The sequence below is a fragment of the Myzus persicae genome, unplaced genomic scaffold (genome assembly GCF_001856785.1).
Source record: "Myzus persicae strain clone G006 unplaced genomic scaffold, MPER_G0061.0, whole genome shotgun sequence".
Lineage (NCBI taxonomy): Eukaryota > Metazoa > Arthropoda > Insecta > Hemiptera > Aphididae > Myzus > Myzus persicae.
In genome coordinates, this window is record NW_019102864.1 from 275,621 (window position 1) to 291,721 (window position 16,101).

General features: G+C 30.8%; 1 protein-coding gene across 2 annotated transcripts in view; it reads right to left on the reverse strand.

The window, feature by feature from the left end:
- LOC111033289 (phospholipase A1-like) overlaps window positions 1–16,101 on the reverse strand; it is a 40,659-nt gene that overhangs the window by 18,372 nt on the left and 6,186 nt on the right. For both annotated transcript variants that reach the window (XM_022313965.1, XM_022313966.1), the window contains 2 exons: window positions 6,005–6,113; window positions 1,081–1,226 (listed from right to left, as the gene is read on the reverse strand). In XM_022313965.1, the coding sequence (XP_022169657.1) occupies window positions 1,081–1,226; window positions 6,005–6,113 (255 nt within the window). The remainder of the gene's footprint in view (window positions 1–1,080; window positions 1,227–6,004; window positions 6,114–16,101) is intronic.

A 16,101-nucleotide genomic window follows, 5' to 3' on the forward strand; every position in this document is an offset into this window, starting at 1 on the left:
TTGTCAAACCCTCCAAATTATTATCCTCTATATGATATTTTTAATGGATGATTTTACTATAAGCTTGCTCAAAAATCATAAAAAACGATTTTACAAAATCGCTACGTCACTCGATTGATAGCCTGAGAGATAAAACAAATACTGCGCTGACGTCCTCATATACTGCAATATGGTCCTTTGAAAATGCATAATAAATATGAAAGCCCATTACAAATCCTTTACTCTTCTTGTTATCACAATTTCATGAAGAATATTATGTTGTTTTGGCTCTAGGAAATAGACGAGCATAATGCGAAATTTGCCTCCGCATGACTGCAATTATTTGAACATTGCTATAGTTTTATTTTTAAGGAATTTTATTGGATTTGATTTTATAGTTTCTGTCTGATCGCTCAAAAAATAAAAAATGTTATACATTTCGAATTGTTCACAAAATGTATGATAATGTTGTGGTATATAGCAACAGGATAAAACTGTTGGAATATATTTTAGAAACCGCACACGATTTTATTAAAAAAAACTCACTAAGTCGTGACAACTTTGCCTTTTGAGTTAACCGCGATCTCCGCAGTAGTTAAGACACACATCGGTTGAAGTTTTTTTTTCGAAAGCCTATTATAATAGTGCGTAAATAATATTATAATATTGTCACGATCGAATTTTGAACATTACACTATTTTGCAGAGTATATACTGCACCTGAAGGCGAGTGAAGCGAGACAAGTGACTGTGTTATTATGCTTAGGAATCGCGCCGTCCACTTTTTAATTAAAATTACATTCACCAACTTACTATAAATAAAACTGGACGGCATAACTGTTCATTAAAATACTGAATGTATATATAATAATATTATTATCATTATTATTTGTCGGTTTTAAAAACGATTTCGTTTGCAATGTTTGCATTTTGCGGTGAAACGTTAAAATAATTATCCGTCTACGTAGGTACACATCATACGTAAACTGATAGAAAAGCTTCGTTAATAACAATAATGATAATAATAATAATGATGATGATCGTGATAAAAGTAATAATAATCATAATATAACAACATAGTAATTTAGTATGGATCACTAACCGTTTCTGATGATTGTCATCGGGGTCTTGCTTTCTGTTCCGTTAAACCCGTGAATAATGATGACGTTTTTTTTGCTAGGATCCCAACCGCTGTACCGAAGTGTGTTCTTGTTACGAACATCGATCAATTTTTTTCGTTTAGCACCGCTGTAAAAATGTTCAATATGTAAATTCCGGGATATTATGACTTCGAATGCATTTTTTACAATTATTACAATGAAAATATTTTCGAATATCTATTCTATAAATAATTAGTCAAAAATAAAGCTATTTTGTTGTTCCTTGTCTTATACCATTTATATTAGCACATGGAGTAAGACGTAAGTATATCATTTAGCGATTGTAATATTATTATGTTTTATGTATATAGCATAGAACGTAAGTTGTGACTTTAATTGATGTAAGTTCAAATATTATTGAGCTCTACTCAAAAAATTAATCAGTCACTGGATGCCTAGCACATGTGAAACATGGAAAATTATGGTTATTGAAAGGATTCATAATTAAAGAAAACCAATAAATAAATATGGAGGAAAATGAATATATACTATTATTCTTATTAAAAAAATAATACATTCAGAATATAAATACAAGACAAATACATAGTATTTTAATATTTTTTTGTTCAAGAAATATATGTTGTCGAACGTCATAGCTCATATTGATTGAATCATTATTGTTGCAAAACTACAAATCATTAATATTATTGTTATTTTGTTGTTTTTTATAAATGGTTGACATTAGTTACTAATGTATTATTATTTATTTTGTGCCATGCCCGGCAAACGGCATGACATACGCGATTCGGTCTTGCCCCCGGGGATGTCAATAGATGTTTCACATAAAAAAAATATTTATGTAACTAGTTCTTGAATTAGGAAAAAATTAGAAAGGAGATGGAAAATGTAAAAATATGAGTGTATCTGAATATTTGAATGTCAGATTGATTAGGGTATAATTAGAACTGGTACCTACGCATAAATATTTTCGAAAAAAAGCGACTCCTCCCCTCCCCACCCCGCGTAATCCCTCAATTCAAACACTGGTATTATACGATAGGTTAGTATACAGTAGTTGTATTCAAATTTTGTTTGCTCTAAGAATGCATTAGTACAGGGTTTCTCAAACTTGTATAGACACTGTACCGTCTGTACCTCTTTTTACCAATACAATTTTTTGGGTACCCTTTCTAGGTTACTAAAATATATAAAAAAAACTTTTCTCCGTTTAAATTTAAAGGTTTGTTGGTGAGAATCGTACCCCCTAAAAAATGTTGAGTACCCTTAAAGGGTACGAGTACCACAGTTGGAGAACCACTGCGTTAGTACATTGAGTGCGAGTTACATTACAGCTCATCTGACAAGGAACCGCAAAAACAGATCTATGATGAAATGTTTTTTCGGTGCAGCGGAGAAAATATAAAGTATCTGATCGAATACGAGTATCTCAGACTTTTAAAATTGTGTTGCAGGCATTGGGATGTTTTAAGTGAATATCAGTACATTATTAATATTTAATTGATTTATTTTCTCTTTGGCCCTCCCACGCTCGACATGGACATTTTGGGTTCAACATAACCAAGTTGTTAGCTTTAATATTAAAGTAAATTGACCTGTTAATCAAACATAAAGTTAAGAAAATTATCTGGGTTTGTATTTTTTTTTACTAAGTTAAAATTTTCATTTTAGTTTTAAGTACGGTGTCCAATTTAAAAAATCATATCTTGAAAAAATAAAATTGAACTATCGTAAAAAATTCAAAGTACAAACACAACATTATATTATTGAGATTAAGTTTGATTCTCAGCCTCTCAGGCCATTCCACTCTAATATTGAAGCTAACAACAAAACATAATTGGTTCTGCTGCTGAACTTATATGTTCCAAGTTGCACATGGACCTGCTCAGAGAGAGAGAGAGAGAGAGAGAGAACAAATATAGAATATAGTGCACTATTACATCATCCTTTCAAGGTATATTTATCGTTTATATTTTGTTCAACGAGTTTCGGTTACTTATAAAACAATATGTGTGACAGCGACTGTAATATATTATATCAATTATCAGTCATTGGTTTATTTCAATATAAGTTCAGTTATTTCAAAGCAACGCAGTCAGCCGCGAGGACTGTAATTATATAGCAATCACGAATTACATTGACGTTTAAACAATTTAATACATCTGCGATCTGTTTTTGTACTCGCTTCTTCAACGGTGGTTTATACTTTTCTTGACATTCTTTAAAAATGAATAGAAGATTTTGTACAATTTTCGTACAATATGCTTCAACTGTGAAATCGCAATGCACGCCGTATATAATTATAATTATACACGAGAACGGAGTCTCTTGTCCGATAAAACAATGGCAATTTCTACAATAAATAAATAATGTCTAATTGGTATTAATAATAATTATAGACGATAAAAATGTAGGTTTTTAGTTGTTTTCTCAATATTATACTTTCTAAAAATAATATCGTCGACTGTGGTGTTTATTAGGCTTTCAAACTGCAGTACAACGTTTTTAGATTATAGCTTTATTTTATTTTTCAGGAATACTCGAAAGATTTAGTTTGACTATTAACATTATAATATAATTAATAAAATATTGAAGTTAATTCCGTTAAATTTCAGTAGTTGCAAAATGTTCATTTGTTCAAGAAAGACAAATTATAAACCAATCGCTTTGCTGGCGAATAATATCTTTTTATATTTTATTATATACAAATATCAAAATCTGTATATTTTAAATACTATATGTGGTATGTCTATATATTCATTATACAGGGTGTTCCAAATTTTGTGTGACAAAAGACAGATCTGTCCCGTAAGAACCAGTGTAATCCCCACCATTTTTGTCACCCGAAATTTGGAAGACCCTGTATATATAAAATACAAAATATGTATCAAATAAAAAGCGTTATTTTGTTAAAATGAATTGTATATAGCCTATTCTAATGACACTGCTACAATTATTGATAACTGATAAGTGATTAAAAAATTGATTACACAACGATATTTTATTATTTGTTCGTTTGTACTTGTGTCATATTTGAACGATAAAATTCAACAAATCAGCAAAACAATATTGTACGTTCATATTAATTTAATTGGATTAAAGTTCAGCTACAGTAGGTGCAACGGAGCATATCTCAGCACCAGCTACGCATAACACTGGAGTCCAATGGGGGTATAAGTGTATTTTCGTTAATATTGAAATTATTTTGTTAAATAAATGATAATGTGAACATTTTTTAATCGTGTGTAAAACGTACATATTAAAAGTATTAGTGTGACATGATATTTGAAAGTGACTTAATTTTTGTTCGTATACGACGATTTAAAAAATGAGGTGGCAATGCAAGTGAGGCACCTATACAACAATGTAGTTACACTCTACACTCAAATTCAAATTTTTTTGTTTTTTTCGTCACCTGCAGCGGAGGAGTTCCAAGTAAGTATACTGAGAATCTGTACAGAATTGGAAACCGTTTTTTCTGCAGCAGTGTCCGTTATTTTCACGGAACTGTGTATGGTACTCGGAAACCGACGAAAGTATATAATAAATAAGTAAACAATGTCACTCTCGTTTATATGGATCGCAGAGTGATTGATTTGTTACACTTCTTCGATCACACAATGCACTCCAAACGAGAGGTGTTTATTGATTGCACACGAATATAATATCATTTCAATAGCGTGAAATGACAGGATCGGATTTTCCGCAGTTGACGTCGTCGGGTCGGCACAATATAATATAATGTGTATATATATATATATATATTATATCGTACATACGCGTAATCTAATTGGCTGTATGTCTGTGTCAATGTATACAATGTTATACTATTACAAAGTCTCATAAAAATATTTACTTTTTAAAAAAAAAAACAGCCTGGACATTATGTTGAATACACAATATAACGTGAAGTTAACAAACACGTACCACCTATGTTTACACGGTGTAATCGTTTTTTATTAGGTTTTTTTTAAACTTTTTATTTGAGGTATACCTATTACAAAAATCTAAAATGAAATGTTATAAACGCGCACGATGGTTGACTTTAAGCTACAGAGTACTTACGCGTTTAGGTTGTCGAGCAAATTTCAGAGAACGGTGTACAACAGCGGTGCCGCGGTGGTTGTTATGTTGTAAATATTTTGCTCATATAGCACTTGGAAGGGAAGGGGGGAGTTAAGTGAGCTATAGTTTTCTGTTATACCTCCTATGACACAGCCATAAGGTAAATTAAATAATATGACGTTAACTCTTTATATTCTTATACCAAGTAAACCTGTAAACCAATCATTGTTTTATCTATGATGTAAGATTCATTCACTAGGTATCAATAATCTAACTATCTATTTATATTTGATTAACAATATTATGTTTATAATATTATTTTTATTTATTTATTTATTTAGTCATATTATTGTTTTTTGTGGTCTGCAGATGGACATTCAGGTTGAAAAATATTTGTCACAACCGTATTCAATTTAACTCAATTATTGAAGTCATTATTTTATCCCATTATAATTGGGATAAAACAAAAACGTCCGTACCACATAACTGTAGACGTGTTTATAAACGTATTATGCTCAACCAAGTATCAATATTGTTTTATACACAAAACATAATAATTTGGGTTTTTTGAAGTAAGTTAAAGTAATTTTAAATAAAGCCCTTCACCTAGTTTGAAAGATTCGAAACTTTTGAGATCGAACATAATTACTATGCAGCCTTTGTTGCATGATAATATTAAAATGATTTTTAACAACTACGCTTAGTTAACATAATATACGTATCAACAATTTTCTAAGGATTTGATTGGTTTGAATGTACTTATTGCCTTGAAAGTGCAGATATGTTATTGGTAAAATTAACTAGTAATGTTGGATATTAATTTTTACATTATCATCAACTTACCTGGAATACAAAAATATTTTGATATCCATGTCTGGACATTGATCCGTTCTTTTCATGACACATTGCCAGTAACTCAGATTTAATACGTTCTGCATTAGGCATAATGACACTGAAACAAAAAATAATAAAAAACGTATATTATAATTAATGGTGTATTTAAACAAGCGTAATATGAATAAAGGATAAAATATTTTACGACTTAGAAATTTAAAAAAAAAATACCAGAACGTGGGAAAATAATGATTTTAAAACAATTTAACTCTCTGTGAGCGTGCTATATTCCCGGTATCCAAACTTACTTAAGCAAATATAAGCTATTAATATCCATGATCAATTTGAAAGAAAATTGTTTGACTTGAAACTGACTTAAAAACCAAAAAAATAAAAATCTAAATTTTTTTACAATTGACCTGTCATTTTTAAAATCATATTAAATCGTTCACTAATATTTCAGTATTTTATAAGAATTGCTATGATATGAAATATTTATAATATATTATTAATAAATCTATTAATTTTGTTGATTTAATCCGGTTCGTATTAATTTCAATTTTTTCCATTATAGTTAAACATGTTTTCCGTTTTTAGGTTTTCTAAACATAAGTTTTGAACACCGTATTGCGTCCGTCCATCCACCCGACCGGTTAGTTACCAGTTCATACCTGTAGATTGTTGATATTAAGCTTAGGATATTTATTTATTGCTAGTATGAGTAGTTACTGTACATATAGTCACAAATTACAATTGTCTGTGTTGAGATATTTAATTATGATTTCTGGTATTTAGATAATTACTTATTGTATATGTAATTAATATAGCCAAAATATACTACCAACATATAACATTAAGGTGTCCTAACCTTCAAAGTCTGTTTAAATTGTACTTGGAATAATTATGTGTTATTACTTTGTGATAAAATACGTTTAGAATTTTCTTAACTGGCTTTAAATCATCAATTACAATTTTTAATGATAAATAAACCTTAAACACTGCAGATATTGGCAACTGGTATAACCACAGGAACGCTTAGATCGGACGGATTAATATACAGGCATACAACAGGGATTTAAGTGGTTAATGTCATGTTTAGAAACTAAAACACAGTCTCCCTCCGACGGTGGTCGAATTATTATATAATAGTTCTGAGCACAGTAATAAACAAATAGAGTCTGTTTCTATTTATTTTTCTATTTAAAAGCATTTTAATATTTTATTGATTGCATTTAAACGTACATAGAGCTATCAACATTAAATTGAACTTAAGTACAATATTAAATTAGTGAAATTGGTAAATCATAAAAATCGGATGATATTTGCACAAAAAATGATTTCCATACATATGATGTTTTAGTAGTAGGCGGAAGCATGTCAACTTATTTGCATTTGCATGCGTTACATATATAACTATTACAAAAATATGTAAAAACGTATCACGTGTGTTTGATTCGTTTATGTAATACAAATTATAATCTAAGCAAACGATTTGAATAGGTGCCTACTTATAAAATATAATATAGCGTAGACCATGAAATCGTTTATAACACTGCTGAAGACAATATTACATAGTTGACAATGCGAGAACACAATATTAATAATACTATGATGGTGAAAAATAAACTATAATGAAAAGTAGATGTACCCTACGATTTTTTCCAAAAAATATCTACAAATAAACCTCTAACATCCGTATAGAGCTGCATGTGCCTCTGTGGTTCGCATAATGCAATAATAATTGATATACATATTTTAATTTATATTTATAAATTAATAATGTGCGTTTTTGTTGTACCAACCATCATGGCCTTACCTGCGTCTTCATGGATGGGTAGGTAATAATAATATAATTTTGTTATTATTGAGATCCGGATGTTGAGGACTTTTGCTACTTTTTTTGGAACATTATAGACTATGCTTTCCAAGCTTCAAATTTGTTTTAATAACATTCAAATTTATATTATAACCAATTTTTATTTTGCACTTTTTTTTTCGTTATAGGTCATTTTTTTCCTTTTTATTAACAATTAAGAGAAAAATTGAGAGTTAATTATTTGTTATTAATTTATTACTCATTATACCTCCTCACCTATTATATTCTTATATTTTCAATATATTTTTCAGAATGTTCATGCATGAATATTACCATTAAACTTAATTTAATTTTACTATATATTACGAAAATTACTTAAAACACATTTTTTCCATAATTTTCTAGATTAAAAATGTCAATCAAAACCAAGTTTATTTTTTAAATTGTAATTTTTACTATTTAAAATTAATAAGTAATTTTATGATCGTTTTTTAAGTATACATAGGCTATTACTTATAAATATTATGCACCGTTTTTACTCGTTGGGGCATTATTATAGGTTTTTTTAGGGCATCAACATCCGGGCCCTAATTGTTATACATCCGCCGCCTACCGACAAGCTATTTGAGTCAGTAGGTGCTGACCTATAATAGTATAACTACTATCTATATTATTATCACACGGATACCATCGATACTTTCCTAAAACAAAAAATCTTTCCGTCGTTCGGAGAATTCGGCTGATCTGTGGTTGTATGTATCGTATGTTTTACCGCCATCACACTCACCGAAATATAGGTAATAATGTAATATAATACTTTAATATGATATTCACATGTACAGGGTGATTTACCCAGCACTCTAATTTTTTCCTTATTTTATAATTTTTAAATAATTATAGATGTTTAAAATTTTAAACACTGTACTTACTTAAAAGTTCTTGAGATTTTTAGTACCACTCTGAGCCGATGAAATCTTCTATTCTATACAAAGGGAGACAACTAGCCAATTTTTTATTGAAAATTATTTTTATTTTATGACCAACATTAACCTTAGTACACAAGTAGACAGCTCAAAAACTACTCGTGCGATTTTTGATTTTGTAACAGAAGTTTGTACCTCTACAGAACGCTTATTAAGTAGCACAAATAAATCTCAAGCATTTAAAAATATATAACATTCAAAAGTAATTATGTTGGAATTTAAAAATTCCAATTATTAGATTTTCAGTAATTGAATTGTTGGTTTATAAAATAGGGGTGAGTATGCTTTGTGTATCACTCTGTACAGCACACGATAAACGAGCGCCGTAATGGACGCGAGATAACGAGTTTAAAAAAAAAACCACTCGTCTCGTTGTAGTGTTTTAACGATCGCCTCTGTATATTAATGGTACCTACACTTATAGTCATATGCCTACTGGTACCGTGGTTAGAGTAAGAAGGTATAGGTATGATAATAATATTATGATTCCAATTTCGAGCCAGAACTCATTACGCCCAAGAGAACTGCAATCGTACGACAAACTAGAGCGCGACTTTTGAAAACCAACACAATTACCATTGTGGCTGCAGAGCCCACAAGCGTAGCGTGATGAATTTGTGTGTAGAGGGAGGTCGGATGCTAAATATTATGTCTATAATACACAAATAATATTTCAGGTAAACGATATGATATTATATTTCTAAATATGTGTATTAAAACTTTTTTTCAACTCTAATCAACAATAGTTATATACAGTATACTTCCTAATACTGAAATGTATTAAAAATAAAGGAAAATATAATTGTATGATAACTTTTTCAATTCTTTTCTATTTGGTTATTAATAGAAGCAGGTGGATTTGAATGTCTTGTAGAAGGTGGGGTAGATATAACTTGGATTTAAGTACTAAAAGTCTAAAATAATATCAACGGTTTTTTAACTATAGTTTTTTACATAGCTTAATCTTTAGTCATAACACAAACTAGGTACTAAATATACATAAGCTAAATACTAAAAATGTGTATTTTTCAAAAACGCTGTTTTGGGAAGATCTTTTAAAATTATACAAAAAAAATATTTCCAAGTAAAGTACCTACGCACATTATACTTTAAAAGAAACTGAGTGTTAACCTTTAAAATAAACACTATGTTTAATATCAGCGCACATTTCCGTGATTTTGATTTTCATATTGATGGACTAATTTAAATGTATTTTCGTCAAATATTCCGATTATACATATTTTTTAAATTAAAATAATAATTGTGAGTAATTATAACAGACTGACAAAAATGTTGTAATTTTATACACAAAAGTTGGAAAAAAAGTTGTATTTTTTTATAAGATATATTATATTATAATGTTTTAAACATTTTTTTCAAACTATTCATTAATATTTTTTTCTAAATCTTATATAAAAAATTAATTTCACAAATTTAAAAAAAAATAGTTTTTCATTTTTGTCAATTTTTAGCGTGTTTTAATATTGTGCATATTAGTGCATTTTTAACAGTTTTGATTGCATTCAATTCACAATATTATTGATTAAATATTATAATGACGTGTCACGTATTTAGCAGTGAGTATAATAATGTATAATATTATACAATTATACGAAAGAATTGTTTTTTTTGGATTTTTTAACCGAAATCGAGAAAAAAATGATGACTTTATAATTTGAATGAACACATACTTTGTTGGCTTGGGATATTTCTTAAATCCGTAAGCCCCTTTTTTTGTTACATTTTTTATCAGCTTGCTATATCATATTTTTTTTGTGGTGACATTAATCGTTATTATGATGATTGATGACGAAATAGTACCTAAATAATAATAGTATTTGTATAACCACTGAACAAAAACCATTACTCAAAATTCTAGAAAACACAAAATTGTGTTCATGATTTAATAAATATTATATCTTACTCAGACGAAGTTGTTAAGTTAAGTTTTTTTTCGTATCTCATCGTCTATAAACGGCAGATGTGTTATTTATTGAATAATACTCCCGGGACCAAAATTAGTGTCCACTTTTCGGAGGCTGCCGCTGAGAGACGACGCGTACATAGCTTTGTTTTGTATAACTTGAAAGATTAGCACGTGTTGTCAACGCATTTATTACTGTGCTAGACGAGACAACCTGTTACATGTTCTAAATTCTGATGGACATCGCAGTTCAATCTTCTGGTTACACGCACTCACATGGCCGTAGGCTATATTTTCTATACTTATTATTTTTAGCTTATATATTTTCTATTTTAATTTTAATTTTAATTAGGTAAGATAAAAAATAAAAACTGACAATATATACTAACATATTCTTATATACTGTGAATTATACTCCACCAAAAATTAAAATACTTCGACAAAGAAAACATAAGAGTATTTTATATGCTTACACCAAATGATACGAAGCAAAATTCACTGTAGAATTAACGTAAATTATAATAATCAGTACATTTGATTTATAAGGTAAAAAAATATTTTATAAAAAAAATTGATAATGTCAATAAATACTTTAAAAAGTATTTGTATTGGTACTCAAATTCTTTTTTCTGAATATTCAAATACATATTTTAAATGATTTTCAAAATAATTTATCTGTAGGTAGGTACTTGAATGCTTTTAAAAGGTATCTTTTACTACTTACAAGACTGCTGACGGCGTCAGAGTGATTAGGTCGGTCGACAGTGAGACGATACGACTTGAGTTGACGTGTAGCTAGTACTTTTTACTCGTATAAAATTGAACTAGTATCATCGATGACGGTTTGTAAAAAAATATGAAAATCACACTCTCGATCAAACTATTTATTAATAGCCTTATAACACTTTCATACTTACACAATGATATTAAAAGATGTTACTTTGAATTTTTTTTTAGTAATCTTTTTTGTATATATATTTAGATTGTATTGTATTTTTGTCATTTTGTATATTTTCTGCATATTTATGATATGAATCTACATATTTTATAGATTTTTATTGCATATAAATCTGGGCCCTAGTAAATAGGCTATAGTATTATGTTATTCCCCGATGACGGATAGTTATAGTTAAACTTCGCATTTATTTTAAAACTTTTTTTTTCATAACTCATCAGAAACACTGCAGAATGCGTGTAATATAATACTATATCGGATTAATATATAATATTAGATATATACTTTTTCCAGGACCAAAAAATCAGTGTCCGCTATTGGAAGGCTGTAGTAGTGCCCCCGTCCGTGCGTACCTGTACAATGTACATATAGTTCGGTATTACATACATAACACGATCGGCACGTTTTGTCAACTCAATATTATTATTTGCAGACGAGACGACTGCAGCAAGTCCTGATCGAGATCGCAATTCTATCGACCGGTTACACCGCACACACACGCCCGGTGGCAATGTTTTTTAATGCACCGTTGTGGAATACTTTTAAAGTTTTAAACGTATAAAAAATAGTAGCCGGCGGCGTCAGAGTGATTAGGTCACACCACTCGCACATAAAGACGACGCACGTTTAAGCGTAGCTCGTATGTTTTTTGCTCGTATAATCGGACGACGACCAATCGAGTATCAGCGGTGGTTTATAAATAAAACGAAAATAACACCGCCCACCAGGCGATAATAATAGGTCATGGCTAGGGCCCGGATGTTGATGCCCTAAAAAACCTATAAGAACCCCTAAAAAATGCATTTATGATATTCATAGTGCAAAAATGCCTTCGAAATGTTTATGTGTGATTGACCCGAATACTTAAAAAAACGCTCATAAAATTATTTAAGTTAATACAATTATTTATTGATTTTAAAAATTAAAAGTTACAACTCATAATTAATATAGGTACGTGTTTTTGTTCCAAATTTATAGATATTAAAAATAATAAAGTTGAGGTATTTTTTCGATTTTTGATGGCTATGGCCTATGGTAAACTTAGACAACCACGACACGCGTTTACGTGGAGCTCGTATTTTTCGCCTATACAACGCGAATATCGATTGTCGACAACAGATCATAAAAAAACGGGAGTAACCGAATTGGTTCCCATTTGGCCGAATTGGCTCAACTTGATAAAATACCTTTTTTAAACGATAACCAATTCGGTTCGCTTTAACAAACATATTTTTTAAACGAGGACCAATTCGGCATGTGGGGTTGGGGCTCGGGCACCGATTCGATACCAGTAAAAAAAAAAAATACGTCAATTAGATGATATAGTAAGGTTACGCTGTTATTTTTCTTCCACGACAACGACGACAACTCTTAAACCCGTAAAACACTAAAACCCGTGCAGCGGCACATAGTGCAATATTGTATATTATAATTTGTAGAAAAGTGCGCTCGTTGTCTTACGAGAAAAAAAGAATTTGGCGGTATTCGATACCTATACACACAGATACGTCCTATCTATAATGGTGTAGGTCCATATGAAATATATTCCATGGTTTGATAATTTAGTTGATACAATACCGAGTTTTGCCTAAACCATATTATGGCTAATAATTAGTATGCAACAAAAAAGAATAGTATAGATACATTTTAACAAAATACTCAATAATTAAAAAAAAAAAATTAAGTGGCAGGACCTCTATTTTTATATATTATATGTGTGTAAACGGTAAATAAAAAAACCTAAATCTAAACCTAATCAAACATAATCAAGTTTAGTAATACGGTCTTTTAGTATATTATTTAAAAATTTTAAAAATAAGATTTTAAATAACTGAATTATTGAAAAAACCAAGGGGGTGAGTACGCTTGGTGAATCACCTTGTTTGATTCTCCACGTCTCCACATCGTTTGAGTTTCGGAATTGCAGTGCAGTTATTGGGTCAGTGATTCATAGACCCACACGGATTACATATACACGGAATAATTATTTTGTTTTTGACGTAAAATGTACACACTTCTATACAGTGTATATCTTGATTGCGGTTAACGGTGAGGTTAATGATATAGTGTAAGCCCGCAATAGATTTAAGTATAGATGACTGGGAGGGGGTGCCGGAGCCTCCCTGTTCGCTATATGCTCACCACAACCCGTCGACCCTATTGGGACACGACATCCCCTTTTCATCTTGAAATTTAATATCTCTATAATTTAAAATATTTAAAAATAAATTATGCAGAAGATAAAATATTATATACAACTTTTCTTGTGATATTATAGAGAGCTACCTCTACCTATATCTATAATTTATTTTGGTATACATAGCACACATATCTACATCAGATCGGCACATGATTCGACGAGTATAATATATACTATATAGGTACCTAATATATATTGTATTATGCGTGCGCGCGTTTCTTATTCGTTTGACCCGGTTCTGTGCAGACGATGCGGCCGACCTTCCGCGGACCAGGAGGAGGATACGCGCGTCTGCAGAATCCAAAATCGGAAGACTTCCTATATATATATATATATTATTAATTAATATACACACGAAAAGTGAACGTTTCCGGAATTCGTTGCCTATAATAATCGAATAGCATGTGCGGTGAAAATAATACTTGTGCCCTTTGGGCTTACCACACACACACACACACACATACACACACACACACATTAACGCACGCGTGTAGGTATATACGCATATTATTATTATTATTATACTTTTTTTTTCTTTTGCACGACTAGAGTGAAATCAAACCGGTCTTATAAAATGTATCCGTTTGACCGAGAACCAGTCGCTTCTATATAATATGTATATTATTATACAGCGCGCATGGACGGCGACAAAATACACCTGCGACTATAATACCTTCAATATAACAATATTATGTAGGTACCAATTGGTTTTTAAGAATGCCCAACCTTAGATCGACGATGGGACGTGCGGGGGAGGGAATCGAATTTCGATACATATTTTATTATGCTTTTACCCATATCCACGACGGTCGGCATGAATAATAAATTCCCAGTAAACGTTTACCTGCTACACAGGTATTATATAGGTACTTTGGCAGCACACAATACGTTTTATGAAATAAGATATCCGTCACGTTATTTATGGGGTTTAATTAAGTGTCGACGGTCCGTTCATTATTATAAGTACATCATATTATTATTAATTCGGGATCAAGTGCGGCGTTTGTATTTACTTATACCGCCGTCGCCAACGCGGCGCCAAAAATTCCGAATTCTATACAATAATAAAAACGTATAATAAAGATCGTGTTCCGTAGCTATAGTGTTATTATTTCAGCCGAGTAGAAAACATTTCCGTTCGTAGGGTATGGGACGGATCTACTGTACAATCGTGCGATTACAATATAACTACACCGTGTCGATGATCCTTTAGATTACACGACAATAAAACGATCCCTATCCCTGTACGCACCCCTTAAATCAACCCTCTTCAATAGACGGCCAACACCTGAGACCTATAGAAATATTTATTTTCGGCGAAGCGTATGAATAATATCGAATATTACTAAACATATGTATAGCTGCAGTGCTCGAATCGAAAACGAAAATCCTTATTGATGGCACGCGAAAACACACTTATACAAATCGATGATAAACCTCTTCAATCGCTCTGCTGCAGACCTAACCTAATTCGGGCACTCACCTGCAGGATTGTAAATGCGGTTTAATGTGGCCGGCTTGTATAAGTGAATCGGTGTCATTACTATCGTTTTTTAAAAATATACATTTATATTCGGTGAGTCCAAATAACATGCCACTAACATCATATTAAAATTATTATATATACTATGTATAGATGTATTTCATTTGTACTCATAATTAGATCAAAAATTATAGTTCCGTTGCAGCTTGTCAATGTCGTAAGAGAAATCGAAAATGTCGGTAAATATAACTTATTTGCTTGTGTTATATTCGATTACAACATTCATGTATATGTGGTAATTAAATAATTTGAAAAATCAGTTAACTCACAACTAAATGAAAATTGTTTGGAAATATTAATTTTAAAGTTGGGCCGATCCTTTTGTGTCGAGCAATTCGGATGCAGCCTATAACGTCATACTTGGGTTGTGTATTACACGTCTCAAATGTACGACTGTAAAAATTAATAGTTAAAAAAAAATGTGAAATCGCAACAGATAGATTGGCTAGTACAGCGGTTTTACTTTCGTTGTATATAACATGTATTATGCATATACTATATGGTTGAGTTCGCCTCTAAATTCGTCCATAACGCGTTACATTCGCGGTAATTGAAAATTGTTATTATAATTCGTCGAACACCTATAATCTTAATTTTCACGCACAAATTATACTGTCGTATACGGTCGACCGATTGTGGCCCAATGCGCAACGCGCAAATGCAAACTAATGTGTGTGTTCGACTC